Raw genomic sequence first — 17,519 nt, forward strand, 5'->3', positions numbered from 1 at the left:
CTCAGCTCCGTCTCATCCTCATCCTCGCTCTCCTATCGAGCGTCCACCGCTCTGTCCGAGTGGAGTCCGGAGGGGCCGACGGATTCCACGGGCCTCCTCCCGGATCTCCTCCTATCCGAAATCGGACTCAGCCTGACATCCAAACAGGACGGCCTGGAAAGCCTCTGGACGGAGGCGCTAAGGGAGAGTGGAGGTAAGCTAAGAGGAGGCTAGTGTTGATGGGGAAGGGGTTAATAAAACATTGGACAATTACAAAATGTGACCAACAATTTGGCTGAATTTCCACGATTAAATTTGACACAGAAATCTTTTGGTAAAAGCCAGTTATTGTGTATGCAAACACGCTGCTGTGGAATTGATAAAAACTGATTTTATCATATTGTCCCATACAGACGATTATGATTAAATGCTTGCTCAGCCAACATGGAATTTAATCAAACACTATCATGGATTTTGGTCACAATGTTACAATGTATATTCCTTCAACATCATCTGGGGATTTACATTCTATCAGGAAGTACCAGTTTGTCTCAAAACGGTCTTGCTTTTGCACCAAAACGCCCTGTTTTTGCCCTCTTGGAGTGTTCTTGCTTTCATGGTGAACTTGACGAAAAAACACCACATCAAAGTGGATCAAAACATGGCTGCAGCTATAGGTGCAGCAGAATCATCTACAAACAGATTCGTGTGCAGGACAGACCCCGAGGGGGCCTTGGGTTTTGTTGCAACACACACATTTTGGTCGTTCTCAACCTACAGTAATACGAGTGGAAAAAAAAAAGTCCTTGTTAGCTGTGCTCTGGGAGGCGGGGCAGATTTTGCGGAAAAGGTTTAATTAGAAATTGGGGAGGGAATGAAACCCACACATCGAGTGACAGGCAGTGGCTTTGATGAGGGGCGGCAGAGAGTCCCCCACTCCTCCGCGCTCCACTTTGAACCCCAGCGGGGGACCGTGACACACTAATTACTTTCTATTCCTGACTCGAGTTGGGAAAAATAAATGAAGGACGCTCCAGGAGGGCTGGCGGCGGGGTGCGTGCCGGCACGCACGTCTGTGGCAGGTTCAGAACGCAGCCCAACTCCGTCTGAGACAGCCCCCCCCCCTCCCCCCACACACACACACAGTAGAGAATTAACACACATACATACACACACACACACACACAGTAGAGAATTAACACACATACACGCACACACACACACGTGCATGTGAGATTGCATGAACCAAACACACACACACACACACACACACACACACACACACAGACACACACACACACGGCAGGAAACTCATACATGTACACACATGCATGCAAAAAACTTGTGGAGATAGATGAGGATAAACACACACAGCCCACCCCCACCCACACACACTATCATCATCCACTTCCCTTCCAGAACATTGTGAAGAGTGGGGCAGGTTATTATTCAGTTCTGCAGTGGAGGGAAGTGGATTAAGAGCCTGTCTGAGCCAATATGTGTTCCTGGCATCCTGAGGGGGATTGTCTGTTTGATGAAGTTTTCCCCAACGGAGAGGAGAAAAAAAAAAAAAAAACTAAATTCCCAAAAGGGTATTATGTAAAAGGATTGCCGTCTTCAAGACCAGCTTTTGAAAATACTTTGGACTAAAGGGAATGCCTGATAGATATGCTTTTAAGCGTGAACACTCTCCCCTGTGACAGCTTCTCTGTGTTAACCTCTCATCTGAAATGAGGCCGTTTTCAAACGCGCCTCGTTTCAGTGTGAACTTGGATCGCAGATATTCAAAATAAGTTGTCCAAAGACATACCTATTGAAGAGAATTGCTCCCTACGGTGAATATATTTATCGAGGCTGCGTTTATGCTTTCTATTTTGATCAGAACTCTCTGCAGAGCCCACGCGTGAGGTACAGAATGGAGCTTAAAAGTCATGATGCAGTTGCTGACGGAAATCACACCTTCAACCCTATTCTTTATCCGTCCTGTTGCCTCCGGAAATGCAAGTCCCCTTCAAAACCCAACCTTTGGGAGACAGGTTCTCATGTTTCCGTGCTTGTATTGACCATTCTCCTGTACTTCCCAGTGGACACGGAGGGCGTTCTGAACCAGGACGAGGCCACGGAGGGAACCATGTCTTCGGAGGCCCTTCCCCTCATCTTTGATCCGTTCGACGATGTGGCACCACAGGGGGCGGCGGCGGGAGTCACCACGGCACCGGGTGGCGCTCGGCCCCTCACCGCTGCTATGGCAACGGGAGGAATGCTCCTGTCGGAGGCAGCTTTTGACCCGCTGGTCACCGTGGAGACAGACAGCGATGATCCCTTGCACCCCACACCCCTCCTGCCGCCAGACTGGACGTCACCTTGGCTGACATCTGCCTCCGAGCTGCTCCAGCCAATCAGGCCCTCTAGTCCGTCCGTCTCCCCGACACTGGCCGGGGCGGAGCTGGGACCCTCAGAGGACCAAACAGAGAGAGGTAACTCAAATTATGATAGCAGACTTTCAGGAAAAAACCTGGTATATTTTAACCAAAACCTTACTTTTTAAATTGATCCGTCATTGAGAGAATAGCTTCAGCCGACGAGGAGGATGCCGAGGAGCATGGTTGCAATTATCCCATTGAGTTTTCCTTCAAAGCAATATAATAATAATAATAATAATAATAATAATAATAATAATCTTTTTGACTTTATATGTTACCTCGATATAAGACCATATGCTGCAATTCATCTTCATTGATAGCTTCTGTGGCGGCTGTGTGAAGAATGAAGATCGTCTTTATTCCACCGTCCATTGACCTCCATTCCTTCCACAAACCAAGTCTCAAAAACCTGAATCTGTGTAAAATGTGATGCAGATAGATAATATCCCATTCCAAAGAAGAATGTAGGTTATTGATTTTTGGCGAAACGTCGCCCTCACTGCTTTCCCCTGCGATGCGGCTCCATTGGTGTGAAGGTTCGGACAGGACGGAGAATCTCGGTGAGGAGACCCGCGCGACATCAGGACCTTCCACGTCGTCCCTGACGGCGGCGACGGAGGCGACCCATCGCTACACGTCCAAATCCACCTCGGGCTTGGAGGCGATGGAGTCAGAGGGTGAGGATGGTTTTTTCCTTGACTGTGGAAGTTGTTCGGTGGATGATTTAAGATCATGTTTCTCCCATTTTAGCGATTTCCAAGCATCGGGTCAATACAATCACACCTTCTTACACAGCAAATTGTGAACCGGACAATCACACAAGTTAAAAATGTCTGTAATTTGAAAAAAGTGTAAGTAATGCATACCTAGATAATGTTTGATTACCTCGAGGGATCACCAATATATATCTGGGGATATCTGTGACATGAGAGAATAAATGATCATGATGGTGATCGGAAAATGTACCTGCAGCATGATATACAGGAGAACAGAATAACAGAAACGCCTCATAACATATTCATATCAAGGACCTAATAAGCCTCCATTTGCCCTCAGAACAGCAGCAATCCATCATATTCAACCTCACAACATTTTGTCTTTGTTGAGATGATTAATTAGAACATTTTGACAATTCTGCATATTTTGTTTTAACTCATCCATACAGCTGCTTATATGATTGGGATTTAGTTCCTTCAAAGTTAATCACCTTTCCATGTGGTGTATTGATACTTTGCCTGCCCCTCTCTATATCACAATAACTTCTGTAATATATGGAAAATTCAATTTTTCAAAGATAGAATTCAGATTCATTGTTTTTAACTATATTGTATTTTAAAGTATGATATCCGCTCAAAACACTCCCTCTAATACCACAGACACTATGATAATTATCACCCGATGCTTGTACAGTTCATCATTTTGCAAGAGCTGATAGAAATTCAGCTCCAGTCTGACCCATGGAAGGGCACGCTGACGGCAAAACTATTTGGAATTGGTGGGAAATGGGCAGAGGAGGAATGGAGCGAGCAGCTGCAGCTATGCTTTGTCGGCTGCAGAGGAGCCCGATGAAGATGAGGAGGATGAGAACACAGAGGAATCGGAGGAGGAGGAGGAAGAAGAGGAGGAGGAGGAGGAGGAGGAGGAGGAGGAGGAGGAAAGTGACGAGGACCTGACAGAGATGCCTGAGCCGGCGTCAACACGGCCTCCCTACAGCCTCATCCCTCCGCCCCCCGTCTGGGTGCAGCGCAACCAGGGGCTGAGTAAGAATACATCACACACACACACACACACACACACACACACACACACACACACACACACACACACACACACACACACACACACACACACACAGTTTTCTAGTCTCTTCTCTTCTTTTCCAGTGCGTAGCTGGATGGAGCTGATCAGGGAAAAGGTAAGACTGCCCCCTGCTGGATGTAAAATATCCTTGTAAAATATCTTTCCAATCGCCATAAAAAAGTGTTGAGCCCATTTCTTGAAATCTGTGAAAATAAGTTGTTTCCCAAATTATTTGTGAATTGATACTAACTGGTAATCCGCTTCCCACCCCGTAGGCCGGCTATGTGTCTGGGATGCTGGCCCCTGTGGGTATTGGGATTGCGGGGGCTCTGCTGATCGTAGGGGCCCTCTACAGCATCCGGCTGATCCATCGCAAGAGAAGGAACAGCTTCAAACATCAGAGGAGGAAGGTCAGGCAGCCAGAGGTCAATATGCCACACTCATCCTTCCTCCATCTAAAATAATGGCTTATTAGTTTGGGTACATACTATAGTGGTTGAGTGAATACTGTCAAAGATGACTCATGACAGAAGACCCACTTCAACTTGAATGTCGCACAGTCGAGGCCCTCCTCTCTCCCTGATGGTAAAATTGCAAATAATTTAGATTGGCCCGAGGTTGTGTTTTGGTTTCCTAATTCATCTGTGGTTTTGCTGAGTGACTTGCAGTTCCTGTTAGGCTGTTTGAAATATGTCTGAAGGATTCTAAGACTATTTATTAGATTTATGGTGTGTTAAAAGTTGTCAGCGGGGCTTTTATGAGGAATATCAACGTCACACCTTGATCGGAACCCAAGATGTCTGACACGTTACCACTTAAATTACACACCAAGCTGTTTATACACTTTGTTTGTCAACGAAGGTCAAAGGAATGATGTAAACGATGTGTCTTGACATCTTTAATTGTTCTTGGCATATTTCCGGTGGTTTAATCCTCAGCAACCCAGAGAGACTGGAACCAGCCGTCAGGATCAAGCCATGCTATTGGCCGACAGCTCCGAGGATGAGTTCTGACGACAACCATCAAGACGTCCGTGTCAGTGACCAACAGCTGACGCTCCCGTAATTGAACCGCAGCGAGCATCACCATTGCTATGACGACCGCAGCTTCAATCACCCTGGGCTGTTTGGCAGTGACTCATCCGATTTTCAAATCCTGACAGGAGTCGGGCCCCATTTTTCAAAGCCCTGCCTTGCATCTCACAATGAAAAAGGTGGTGTTCATGAAAATGTGTTTCTGAGACAACGCGGTCGCGTGACATACAGTGCAATGGGGGTGACCATGAAGCGACAAACCAATGTACATAAAAGGAGGCTGGTGTGTTTGGAAAAAAAACCAGAAAAATTCTCACATAAAAGGTTAAATGACGTGGCTGAGCAGGGTACGAGGATTATCTGCAAAATGACGGGTCGTAACACATTTCATATAGATATCATTCAAACACTGTACATATTGTATGTAGGTGACTTAAGAGTCGTCGGTATTGTGTGTAGATATGGTTTCCTTCTCAGCTCCTCACAGAGTTCCATGTACAGTAATCTGCTCCGAAAACAATAAGACAGACATCGACAAATTGTGCATTTCAATTGCTGTAATGGGCATTTCTGGAATATGGTCAAACGTGTACTGTCACCCACCATAAGCATGTAATATAAAATAGGACGCCTCTGGGGGTTACAGTATATATCTGTTTGCTGACCCATATTTCAATCTTTCCTTTGTAAATAACAAATTTTTCGAGTTTAACTTACTTATTCAGCTGAAAGAAAGGAAAGGCTTGAACAAACATTGCTTCAGCAGTTTGGGTGAGATTCATGCGTTTCCTTTCACTGGCCTTCTGCAGCCTTTGTGAACGCTGATGCGGGAGATATGATCTTTTTGTTTTTTTGCACAATGGTGAATTTTTGTGTGTGTGTGTGTGTGTGTGTGTGTGTGTGTGTGTGTGTTTGTGATTCTATCCAGACCAGGGTCAACAGGGTAGGCTCGGCTGAACAGAGGCCAGTCACAGCTCTCAAGTGAAACAATAACAGGGTTGATGGGGAAAATGAGAGTGGAGCCGTGTTTTCATAATATGTCCCATCTAGTGAATTTAAGAAAAACCACTGAAACCCATATGGATATGTGAATGAGCTACATCCTTCTTTGTAATGGTCACAGTTCTCCTACATGGTTTATAAGACAACATTGCTTGTGAAAATGCAATAATGTCCCTGGTTCATTGTGCTGTAATATAGTGCATACATTTTGGTCTCTTTGTAAATATGAAAGAAATAAAAAATAAATACCATGTAATCCCAAATAAACACTTGTCAACCGTTTCTACATCGCAGTGACTTCCTTAAAGCACCAAAACAGCTTGTCACCCATTGTCCAGTCTCAATGAGGAAAACCCTTAAACACCAATGAGGACAAGTAGAGACAACCAACAGATGAGAAAATCCAGCTTACAGCATTAAAAAATTCAAATAATTTATTTCTGTGTTCTTTTTCCACATTAAATAAAAGCTATCGTTGGACATTTTCAGATCAAAATTAATATCAGAGACGCCGATCCGGGGATGGGGGTTTGGGGGAAAAAAATAAAAATAAACATGCAAAGTTCCCCTTTTCTCTACTGTCAGCATCACTTAGGGATGGCGGCTTGGGGCGGGCGCAAGTGCTGCTGCCCCCAGGACTGCAGGACGCCCCCGAATTTGGATGTGTGAATTGATTATCAACGTCATACAATCGGGATATATGAGAAAGTAAACGCAGGTGGACAGACGTCTTCATGGTGGAGAGTGAAACAGGAGTGTTGGTTCTGGAGGCGGTTAGTGTAAGGTACCTGTGGAACGGTATCCATCAGAGATAGAGAAATGTCGAGTTCTTTAGTGGTGAAACCCTGTTTATTTGGCTGGAGGGGAGAGAGAGAGAGAGAGAGAGAGAGAGAGACGGACAGAGAGGAGAGAGAGAGAGAATAAATGGAGCAGTGAATCTTGAGCGACACCACAGGCGATGGCTCCAAACTGGGATTGATGACAAAGCCCTTCAGTTGGTGTTGATGTGCTGTTGTCTAAAAAAAACAAAAAGGTTGAAAAAAAGTATAGCTCGACCCCCCCCCCCAACGCCCACCTCCCATTTTTAGGAGAGTCCTCCAGGCTAAGCTGTTTGGTTGTTGTTGTTGTTGTTGATAATGGATGTGATGCTGGGATGTTGCATACCGCTGCCTGAGTTTCACTTGAGATAGAAATCAAAAAGAAGGCCGGGGCGGGGCGGTGGGAACTGACCGATTCACTCAAGGCCAAACCAGAGAAACGGGCGCCTTTCGCTGGATAATAACCCTTTTATCATCCTGGCAACTAGTTGGAAAAGAACACGATAGCTTGGATACTCTTTAAATTCGTGTCAAGTCCTTTTATCCACAAGTAGTCAATGAAAAAACAGAGAAAGAGCCAGACAGTTCCAAGGCAAAAAAAAAAAAAAAAAAAAAAAGACAAGAAAGAAAATGAGATCCTAAAACTGAAGATAATAGTTTGTTTGAGAAGCCACATATTGTGACCGCAGAACATATAGAAATCAAATTAGCCACAGCTGAACTGCTGCTATACTTTCATATATAGGAGCGATTAAAGGTTATAGGTGAAATCTTTTCAATCCTCATCAATTTAGTCAAACCTCTGGGTGGATTGGAAAACGAATGAAATTGAAACCGATTTGAAATCAATCAAAGTCCCCGAAACGAATCACAAAAGGTGCTCTCAATAGAACCAACAAACAATCACATACAAATCTGGAAAAGGGTTATCTGATTTTTTTTTTTGGTCGCCTTCAAGAGAGACGGGCTGCTGCGCGGGTGGCGAGTCCGTAAACAACTACTCTCCCTTCCGTCCCCAATTTGAACCAAACTCACAAGGGGGGGGGGGGGGGGGTGACCCAAATACTGAACGAGGGTCCCGGGATGGCATTCACAAAAGCATAACGAAAGGTCAGCGCTGCGAGTTCTGTTCCTTTAGTCACATCCTTCATGCAGCGAAATGTAGAAACCGCGTGACCGTCGCCGCTCTGACGCCTTTTTCAGCGGTTTCAGTGGAAACGACCGTCAGGTGGTCGCTGAGGTTGCGATATTCAGTCGTCTTTGAGGTGAGGCCGCATCGCAGTGCGACAACGAGCCTCCTACCCCTCACGTGTATTTTAGCCGCGAGCCGAGTCCTGACGTAGTGACCTGTGGGAATTATAGCGCCAGATCAAACTGCATAGACTTCCACCCACCACATAACTCCAACCTCCGCTTTATCCTCTTTCTAGAACGTCAACGACGTTGCCGCCTCTTGTTCTGTCTTGTTGCGTTGTGTTGGATCACAAACGCAGTTAGTCCTACTGCAGGAGATCTACATTACTCATTTTTTACTTTTTGTTCCAGCCTTTCCCTAAATTTTGCAGCGGGTTGGAACAAAACTGCACCATAAAGAAAGTTATGCTTTCCTGCTTTCGTGAAAGTAGCGCCACAACTTAAAACATAACTGATTCCACACTGCTATCAAACTAACACACTGTAAAACACACACACACACAAATACACATTCAGACGCGTACACATACACACCACACCGTAGCTATAGCCAAAAACAAGCGCATCTGACCTTTGTTCATTTTACTTGGTAAAAAATAAAGCTGCGTGATGCAGGTGATCGTTGCTGCGGTGGAGGTGGAATCGAGCCGCAGCACCTGGTAAGGAGATCGCAATAACGATGGTGAAAGTTGGTCGAGCGTCAGACAGACAGACAGAGAGAGAGAGAGAGAGAGAGAGAGAGAGAGAGAAGCATTGCACGTTGTATAGCAGGCGACCTAAATCAAAATCCACGCGAAGAAACAATTAAATTAAAAATAAAAAAATAGATTGAAATGTGATCTAGAAGAATACTTGTTCTTTTGTGACGGATGGAACAAACGCCTTGAAAGAGCGCCTCGTCGTTTAAATACTAAGACGCCAGGAGGCACCGTCCCCGCGAGCGCTGCCGAGTGGGGTGGGGAGCGAGGGAGGGGAACTCTCAATAATCTGATTGAACAAATAGCTAGAGTGCCCTGCTCCACACCAGCCTTTGAATGGTTCTAAACCAGCTGATTTTTGTTCTGCTGTGGGGACTCTCGCAGTGCTGCAGCAATTGGCAGTGCATTTGGGAGGAGGGAGGGAAGGGTAAGCTTTGATCTGCAAACAGAAAGAGGGGATGATTTTATATATATATATATATATATATATATATATATATATATATATATATATAAACACTACTCCCCCACACTCCTTGGGTTTAGGGAACTGGAGATTTAGTGAGACGTTAAATCAATATGGCGGCGGATCAAGCAGTCGGGCAAAGTTGGAAGCTTCTAAAGAGAGAGAGTTGTTTAGACCATCCGCTTTACACAAACACCAGCGACACAACGGTTGGGGGAGGAGGAGAAGACGAGGGGAACAGGAGGGTTGAGCCACAGTCTGGGCCACGTTAATGAACATACGTACATACATACATACTCCGCACGCTCATTTCCGCACTCACGATAAAAATAAATGCATGCATGTCTTTACAGGCGTCAGGGCCGCGAGGCTGAGTCATGTGACGGTGGCGCCCAGGATGTGGGCAACGGGAAAATCGGGTGAGAGAGAAAAAAAAAAAAAGACGATCTCTCACTCACACACACACACACACACACACACACACACACACACACACACACACACACACACACACACACACACACACACACACACACACACACACACACACACACACACACACACACAAGGCAGTACAATGAGCAGCCGCACTAGAGCTCTCCCGTCACCCCATCAAACTCATAAGATTTAAAAAATAAAATAAAGAATGAACACAAAAATAAACTCCACAAATATTTTCTTCCAGATTTTCGCTATTTCTCCCTCCACACCTTCCTCATTTGACTCGAGTGTATTTATGTTTTCTATTGTCCTGTGTTCTGCAGCCTGTCCGTCCACCCGGCTGGCCGCCGCCTCCGATCCCGAATAGACATGGAGGCGACAGCTTGAGGGTCAAAGGTCATTGAGTCCAAGTCCAGGTCACTTCAGAGACACTGCCCTCCTTCGCAACACCACCTCGCCCCCACTTGACCACTCCCATCTCTCTGATGATGAAGTGGTCAGACGGTACTCAGGGATCTCTTCGCAGAAAGAAACAAAACAACTTTTGGTGCGATTTCAATCCAAACTGGGCCTCAAAAGAAAAATAAAGTTGCTTAAAAAGAGGTTAGGACAAAACAAGAGTGTGTGTATGTGTGTGTGTGTGTTTGAGTGTGTCTATGCATACTGATATGCATAGTATCGTTTGTACACAGGCGTAAATGTACTGTGTGTGTTGTGTGTGTGTGTGTGTGTGTGTGTGTGTATGTGTGTTGTGTTTCTAAAAGTGAAATGACTGGGCGAGAAAGGAGGCCGTCGAGCTGATAGCGCGAGAGTTGAGCAGCACACATTGTCCCTTTCCCGGGATCCCGGTGTCTCGGCCTCTAGCGGAGCCACAGTTTGAGCCGCAGAGCATCCACGCCATTCAGGTAGTATCTAAACAGCCGCTTGTCTCTGACAAAGCCCAGGTTCTCATATAGCTTCAGAGCCGACTTGTTGGTGATCTCCGTCTCCAACACCACCTGTGGGGGGCAGAGCACCGTGTCAGTGGAAGGATGGAGGGAAAGGGATGTTTTTCCTCATTTTAGGTTTGGCTTTCAGCCGATTAATGGTGATTTTACGGCATACGCTCTTCCTACTTGTGTGCTGTTGTGATGAAAGAGATGAACTACATAAACAAATTTTCATATTGCGATATGAGAATAGATATTGTCAGGATTTTGGTTATGGTAATATTGCGATGGTCATGTGTCTTCGTGTTTTTTTTATACGTTTTATCTCTTTCTTGACTGCACTGTTTTTGCTGCTGTAACACCTGAATGTCCCGCTCTGGATTAATAAAGCGTTATCTTATAAGTCTACCTTACATTTAGTAAAAACAACTTGCGGAAATATTGAACAAAAGTAGCAATAGTCATGGGAATTTATTTTTGCCAAAAGCATAAAGTTATCCATATTGAGGCATCTGTCAAAGATGATTGTGATATTGGATTTTGACAATAATGCCCAGCCTGACTCCAAGTCATGCATTTCAGCAAGTGGGAAGTACGTTCCGTTACACCGCTACGTGATCGCCCCACCCCCACGGCTCGGCTCGCATGTGAACCGCGGATCAGTTGCAAAATTTAACCATCATAGTGAAATACAGTTTTACTGCTGCTGTTACTTTTTAGAGTGACAATTCCATAAATCGTGATGCAGAGTTGCAGTGAAAAGAAGAGACACGGCAAATGTGTGCTGTTTTACTTTGAAGCGCAATGATTGGTTTACGGTAAGTAGCACGATGTTGCTGCTACTTTACGACATGTGGTGAATGAGCTGCTGTACATGTATGTCGCCACTATGCGTTTGCTTGTCGGCCATGTTGGAGTGGTCAAGATCCTCTAGAAAATAAAATACGATGTGGTTTGAGAGATGCAAACTTTTTTACTAAATCCAGTGTAACTCGCTTAATTCTGAACCAATTCTCATTAAATTTGGTGTGTTACAAACGTGAGAAATTGAACATGATAGTGGTTTCTTTGGAATTAAATTCAGTTGCTGGGGGCAGATCCAATCATTTTTTCCATTCGCTACCATGTTTAAAGGAAGAGGGCATCATGCGGGTCTCATTTTGCATTTTAATTTAACATTTAATTTTGTGTTTGAATAAAATGTTTCAGTGTTTAAATAAAATCTTACTTAAATACGTGAGAAGTAATTTAAGTAAGATTTTATTTAAGCACTGGACATCTTAAATGTTTAAATGTTTTCATTTAAGATCATAGGCAAAAGTACCTTACTTTCAGTGTTTTATGGAATAAATGGAAAGCAAAGTTATATTTGTCAGTGACTGAAAAACGTGATCCGATCCGAACAGTGGGTTCTGTGATCCATTGTGCCCCTACAGCAAATAATGACATATATATGAGGTGCACTGAGATGATTGGTTGTGATGAAAATGTTCCCTTGTTCATCACTGTGTGTAACTATTAGTGATGTGGTTAACTTAAAATAACTATGAATCACAGAGAGTAAAATAAACAAAAGAACCAAACACATCTGTACATAGGATCCTATAGCTCATAAAGCTGCTCTATTTAGGGATTTGCATTCAGCCATATCAGTCGTCAAGGAGCAGGTTCATGAATGGTTTGTCTGGTGTGGAAGGGTCAGGAACCAAGGAGGAAACTGAGCCTAGGAAAGAAATCGGGCACTGTAACAAACTCCATGAATTGGAGCTGGTGAGGGTCTACCCAAGGTTACCGCTGAACACAGACGAGGAAGGAAGGGTTAGGAGGAAGAACGTCACACCAGAGTCTGAACTGTTGCTTCAGACGACCGTAAAAGGAAAAGAGCCGCGCTCCCTCCGACCAACGTTCTGTGTAAATTCATTCACTAGAGTGACACACAACACCACGTCTTCACCAAAAGCTATAATAGTAAGGGTGTAATTATGCTGCTACCTTCTCAGCTCCTGGTACAGCTGCCTTCGAGATACTATTTGCAGTGGTTCAACATAATTTCTGATTTTTTGGATTCCAGTAAACAGGTCTTCCAGTTCACGGAACCGCAAGTAAATCTTTTCATATAAGCTCACTTTAGACAAGTTAAGAAAATTACTTTTTGATTTAAGCATTAATATACTTCTCGTAGTTTACTGTATGATACAGATAACGGTACAATTCGGATAACCTCAACCATCAATAAGAATATGGTCCCTGTGTAACGTTTTACCTAAAACCCTAAAAAAAAAAAAATAAATAACCCATTCTTTAAAAAGGCTAAAAATGTTTTTAAGAAGATCTGCTGTTGAAAAAAATAAAAATAAAATAAAAACCACATCAAAACGCACCTGAATGCAATGAGCTACGGTGTTCGGGAATCATGATGAAGAACTATGTCATGATGAAAAACGACTGCAGGTAGCAGGGGTCCAAAACATCTTTCCTACAGCTCAGATATGGCCCTTCAAGCTGAATCAAGGCCCCCAAACGTGAACTCAACGTTTTTTAAACTTTAAATAGAAAGGTATTGTGCATATGATCTTCACTGTTCTGATCATCGTCTTTGTTTTGGTTGTCTAGTTTGTAATCTCCAATTTGCCAATTTCACTGGTCATTCATGTAGTTCAGTGGCCCTCCCGTGACAAAAGATGCCAATGGGACCCTGGGTAATTTGAGGTGGAGGCCTGTTGGTGCCCATGCGGTCCACTGTCTGTCCTACAGTGAAAAGGGGGAAGGTTGTCTTACCTCATCACAGTCGCCCTCCACCATGGCATAAATGGCCTTCTTCACCAGGTTAGTACCTAGAGCAGGGATGGCAACATTCAGCCACAGTGAGCAGAGGAGCAAAACAATAAGGACCAAAAATGGAAGCCATTCGATTTTTTTTGTTATACTTCCATTCTATTTCTAGCTTTCTATTCCCGGCTTCACGTCACGCAGAACAGGCAAACTAGACGCAGAAAGGCTGCGATTGCAGAGTGAAGTCGGAAAGCCTGACATAATATGGGCACGAGGAATGTCACAAGAGATGATATTTTGGTCCCAACTCGATGCCAAACTTCTGAAAAAATTGACAGTTCTCATTCTTTTTATTGTACAGTAAAGTAGTGCTGGGTACTTGATGGCTATCTAGCAGATCACACAGCAGTGGCAACCAATTCAAAAAAAAAAAAAAAGAGAGATAAGACCACATGAACGTGGGAAACTAAGACTTTGGAAAAAAACAGAAAGACGTACGGAAGTAGTTTGAGGCAGATGACGAAGTTATGATCAAAGATGCTCAAACCACTGACCTGACGGAATGACACCACAAATTATTCTGACTTCAAGCAGGCGTCTGTTAGTTTCAACGTATGCAAACGTTACATTGACAACTCTCATAACGAATCAAATTGTTCTTATCCTGAAATGTGCATTACTCCATACCCATTATTGCTGTCTGACCGACAATGTTCCTAAAAGAAACAAGTATCAAAATGACTTAACTAACCACGGCCCAAAGTAAAGCACCCCCTTCATTACTCAGTCAGGTGTCTATAACTTTTATAATAAATATTTCCGATAAATGTCTGTCACAATGTCAGTATATTTGCACTGTTGGTTAGAGTAAACAAGAATTATGGTATGTTAATTATTAAAGGATATATACATTTTAAAGTTACTGTAGCCATTTCGTTTTCACATGACATAATGCTGGAAGGAAATGTCACCGTTCCAGTTTTTTTGAACCACCCATACAAGTTTACACAAAAGTGTTTCAGTGTGTAGAGAGTATAAAGCGTACGCAAAAAAAAAAAAAAGTAGTTGTTTTTTCAAGGGGTTTGGTATGGCGAAACGTGGAATTTGACATGGAATTGTTAATTGACAACCCCATTTATTTCTGGTATTGTAATATCTCTAGTGTGTGCATTACATAGCCGCCAAATTTCCATAAACATATTTAGTTTTCAGTCAGAGGAAGCAGTAAAAATTCAGAAGCATACAGTACATCTGAGGGAGTGACCCCGGCTTTGAGTCCTTGGGCGGGATTTCGGCGTCGTGTCAGTTTGTTCCTTCTGAGACACAGGCGCGCTCAGCTCTTACCGATGCTTTTCCTCCGGTGCTTGGAGTCGACAGCCAACATGGCGATGTAGCCGCGGCGAAACATCTTCTTGTGCATATCCAGTTTACAAACAATGGCTCCAACACACTCCTGCTCCACCATGGCCTGGGACGGAACACACACACACACACACACACACACACACACACACACACACACACACACACACACACTGATTAAGGTAAACGGTGGTAGGAGCTGACTTTTGACCTCTTCCTCTTGCGTCAAAACCCAGCATTCTAGACAAACTGGAAGAGGAAGTTTCCATTCGAAGAGCAAGAAGGATAAACATCAAACAAGACTATTAGGACTACACTGTATTTGTTAAAAGTAAAAATAACATGTTTCATTTTGTTTTAAACGATCGAGGACTCCACTACTCTGCACTACTACTCCGCGACAGTGCGAGGCTTTAAACCCCCAAACCATATCGTCAACCGCAGGATATTTGTGTGTGTATGTGTGTGTGTGTGTGTAAGCTAAAAGTGTGTGTAGGCTAAATGCGTTTGGGAGGCATCAAAACTATGTTCAGCTGCTTCTGACAGGTGATTTATCGGTATGCAACCTTGCTCAAAAGCAACAGTGCAGCCCGGGGCTTGCTGCAGGTACCCCATGGGCTATCGCTCCATGGTGTCCTTGTTAAAGCCTAGAAGAAGCAGATTAAATGACCGGGGTAACATCCTGGAGGAAACTTCATTTTTTTAATCGGTTTCTCCAACATGGGGCTAGGTTTGTTACGGATGTCTTCTGCAAAGGAGACCTGGTCACACACATGGTCACAGTGCACAACTACACATGTTGTGCACATGGTTGTATGTTGACATTATCATAGTATATAACCGAATAGATAAACCAGTCTTGTCTCCACACAAAATAAAGATTAGTATCTGTTACATAAAAATGTGAGACTCACCAGAAAACAAAGCTGCGGCCAGTTGTGGATGAAGTACCTGTAAGTATAAATGGAATAAGGCTCAGATAAGTCCTTGGTGATCAGTCTCATGATCCACGGCATCTGCAACTCGGACTCGTAGCGGACGTAGTGGATCCCGTGGCTCTCTTCGGACACCGTGAGGTCCAGCCGGGCCAGCTCCGTCACGGGGGGCTGGGGGAACGGATCCAGCCGGGCCAGGTCCGTCACGGGGGGCCGGGGGGCCGGGCCCAGACTCTCGTTACCCGCGGCCAGCACCACCACCGCGTCCAGATCCTCGCCACTAAGGGTGTCACCCGACGGCCTTCCGTCCTCCGGGTGATCTCCGGGGGACTCGGGGCGCTTTTGGTTTTGGGGAGCCCCAGTTCTTGTGATGCTCAGCATTCCGTTCATGCTGCTGGTGTTTGAAAAGGGTTCGTGGCCTGGGTTTTGGCACAGCTCGCCATTGTCGGTGAGCCCCTCGTCGCAACTGTCACCGCTCTCCACGGACGGTGCGGGGTCGTCGGGCCGGCTGTCAGCCTCTTCCGAGGGACCGGCCGAGCCGTTGAGCTGCGGCGGCCCCCGGTGCTGCATGTTGAGGTGCACCAGCATGTTTTTCTGCTTCTTCTGGATCGACCGTTTGACCTCGGCGACCCGCGACTCCTTCGCGTTCTCAGCGGCGACGGGATCCGCCGCCTTGCCGCCGCGACCCGGCTCCTCCTCCCCACGCCGCTCCGCGCTCCTTCCCCCGGGGAGAGCGGCACTCTGAGCCGGGGATGCGGGTAGCGAACTACTAGGCCCGGGCGGCACCGTAGCCATCCCACCGCATTAAGGTGGGGATTCGCGCTTGGGGAAAACGTCAAAAGGCGTTTTCTTTCACGACGTTAAAAAGCTTTTCCACAACATATATACGCTGCCGCGCCGAGGAGCGTGGAGACGGGAGAATTGCAGAGGTTACGCTGCTTTTCCTTGTGACGTTTTGTCGGCGCTTTCTCCTCGATTTCCCTGCTGCCGGAAAGTGCCGTCGCAAGCAAACGCCATTGCGACGGACGGACGGCAATGCTTTACGGCAAGTGGTATTGCACATGCACAGGAGCAAAAAACCCCCCCCCCAAAAAAATAGAATAATAAAAGAGGGAGAAACACACAAACAGAAAAAAGGAAATATGCAATATGCAATACACCTTAACAACAACAAAAAAAAACATCTAGGAAAAACTGGCAGTATACAATAAACCTACAATTTTTCCAGAATTTTTTGGAAAAATTAAATAATAACCTATAGCCTAAATATATAAAAAAAAAAAACCATAAAATAAATTACATCATAACCTAAATAAACCTCTGTATCAACAATTCACACTCAAAATAGGAAATTGTGCACGTTTGCATACAGTGCATACAGTACTCCGAACAATTCTAATTTTAAATATTTACTTTCTCAAAATGATATAAGTGCTTAAAGTACTGAAAGTATTAAAAGTAGTAGTACCCAGTCATATCCAGTGCTCTGACATAACAGCCTTCAATGCGGAATGAAGTGTGTGATGGGTGCTCATGCATAGTGGTGGTGTCATAGTATTTTGTAGAAAATAAAGTAAATAAAGACTTCATGAATAATTGATGAGCAGTGTGATAGAGACCCTGTCCATGATTTTGTCATATAAATATCGATGCAGTTTATTATTAT

The 17,519-nt window shown here is 44.6% G+C and overlaps 1 protein-coding gene across 1 annotated transcript; it reads right to left on the minus strand.

Moving 5' to 3' along the window:
• Nucleotides 1–10,171: 10,171 nt before the first annotated feature.
• naa30 (N-alpha-acetyltransferase 30, NatC catalytic subunit) lies at nucleotides 10,172–16,648 on the minus strand (the record flags this gene model as incomplete). The annotated part of the gene is made up of 4 exons (XM_079996625.1): nucleotides 10,172–10,853; nucleotides 13,563–13,618; nucleotides 14,901–15,024; nucleotides 15,833–16,648. The coding sequence occupies 4 exons, from the start codon at nucleotides 16,646–16,648 to the stop codon at nucleotides 10,716–10,718; spliced, it is 1,134 nt and encodes a 377-aa protein (XP_079852751.1). The 3' UTR covers nucleotides 10,172–10,715.
• Between the last annotated feature and the right edge of the window lie 871 nt (nucleotides 16,649–17,519).

This window comes from Zeus faber (assembly GCF_960531495.2).
Source record: "Zeus faber genome assembly, chromosome: 2".
NCBI lineage: Eukaryota > Metazoa > Chordata > Actinopteri > Zeiformes > Zeidae > Zeus > Zeus faber.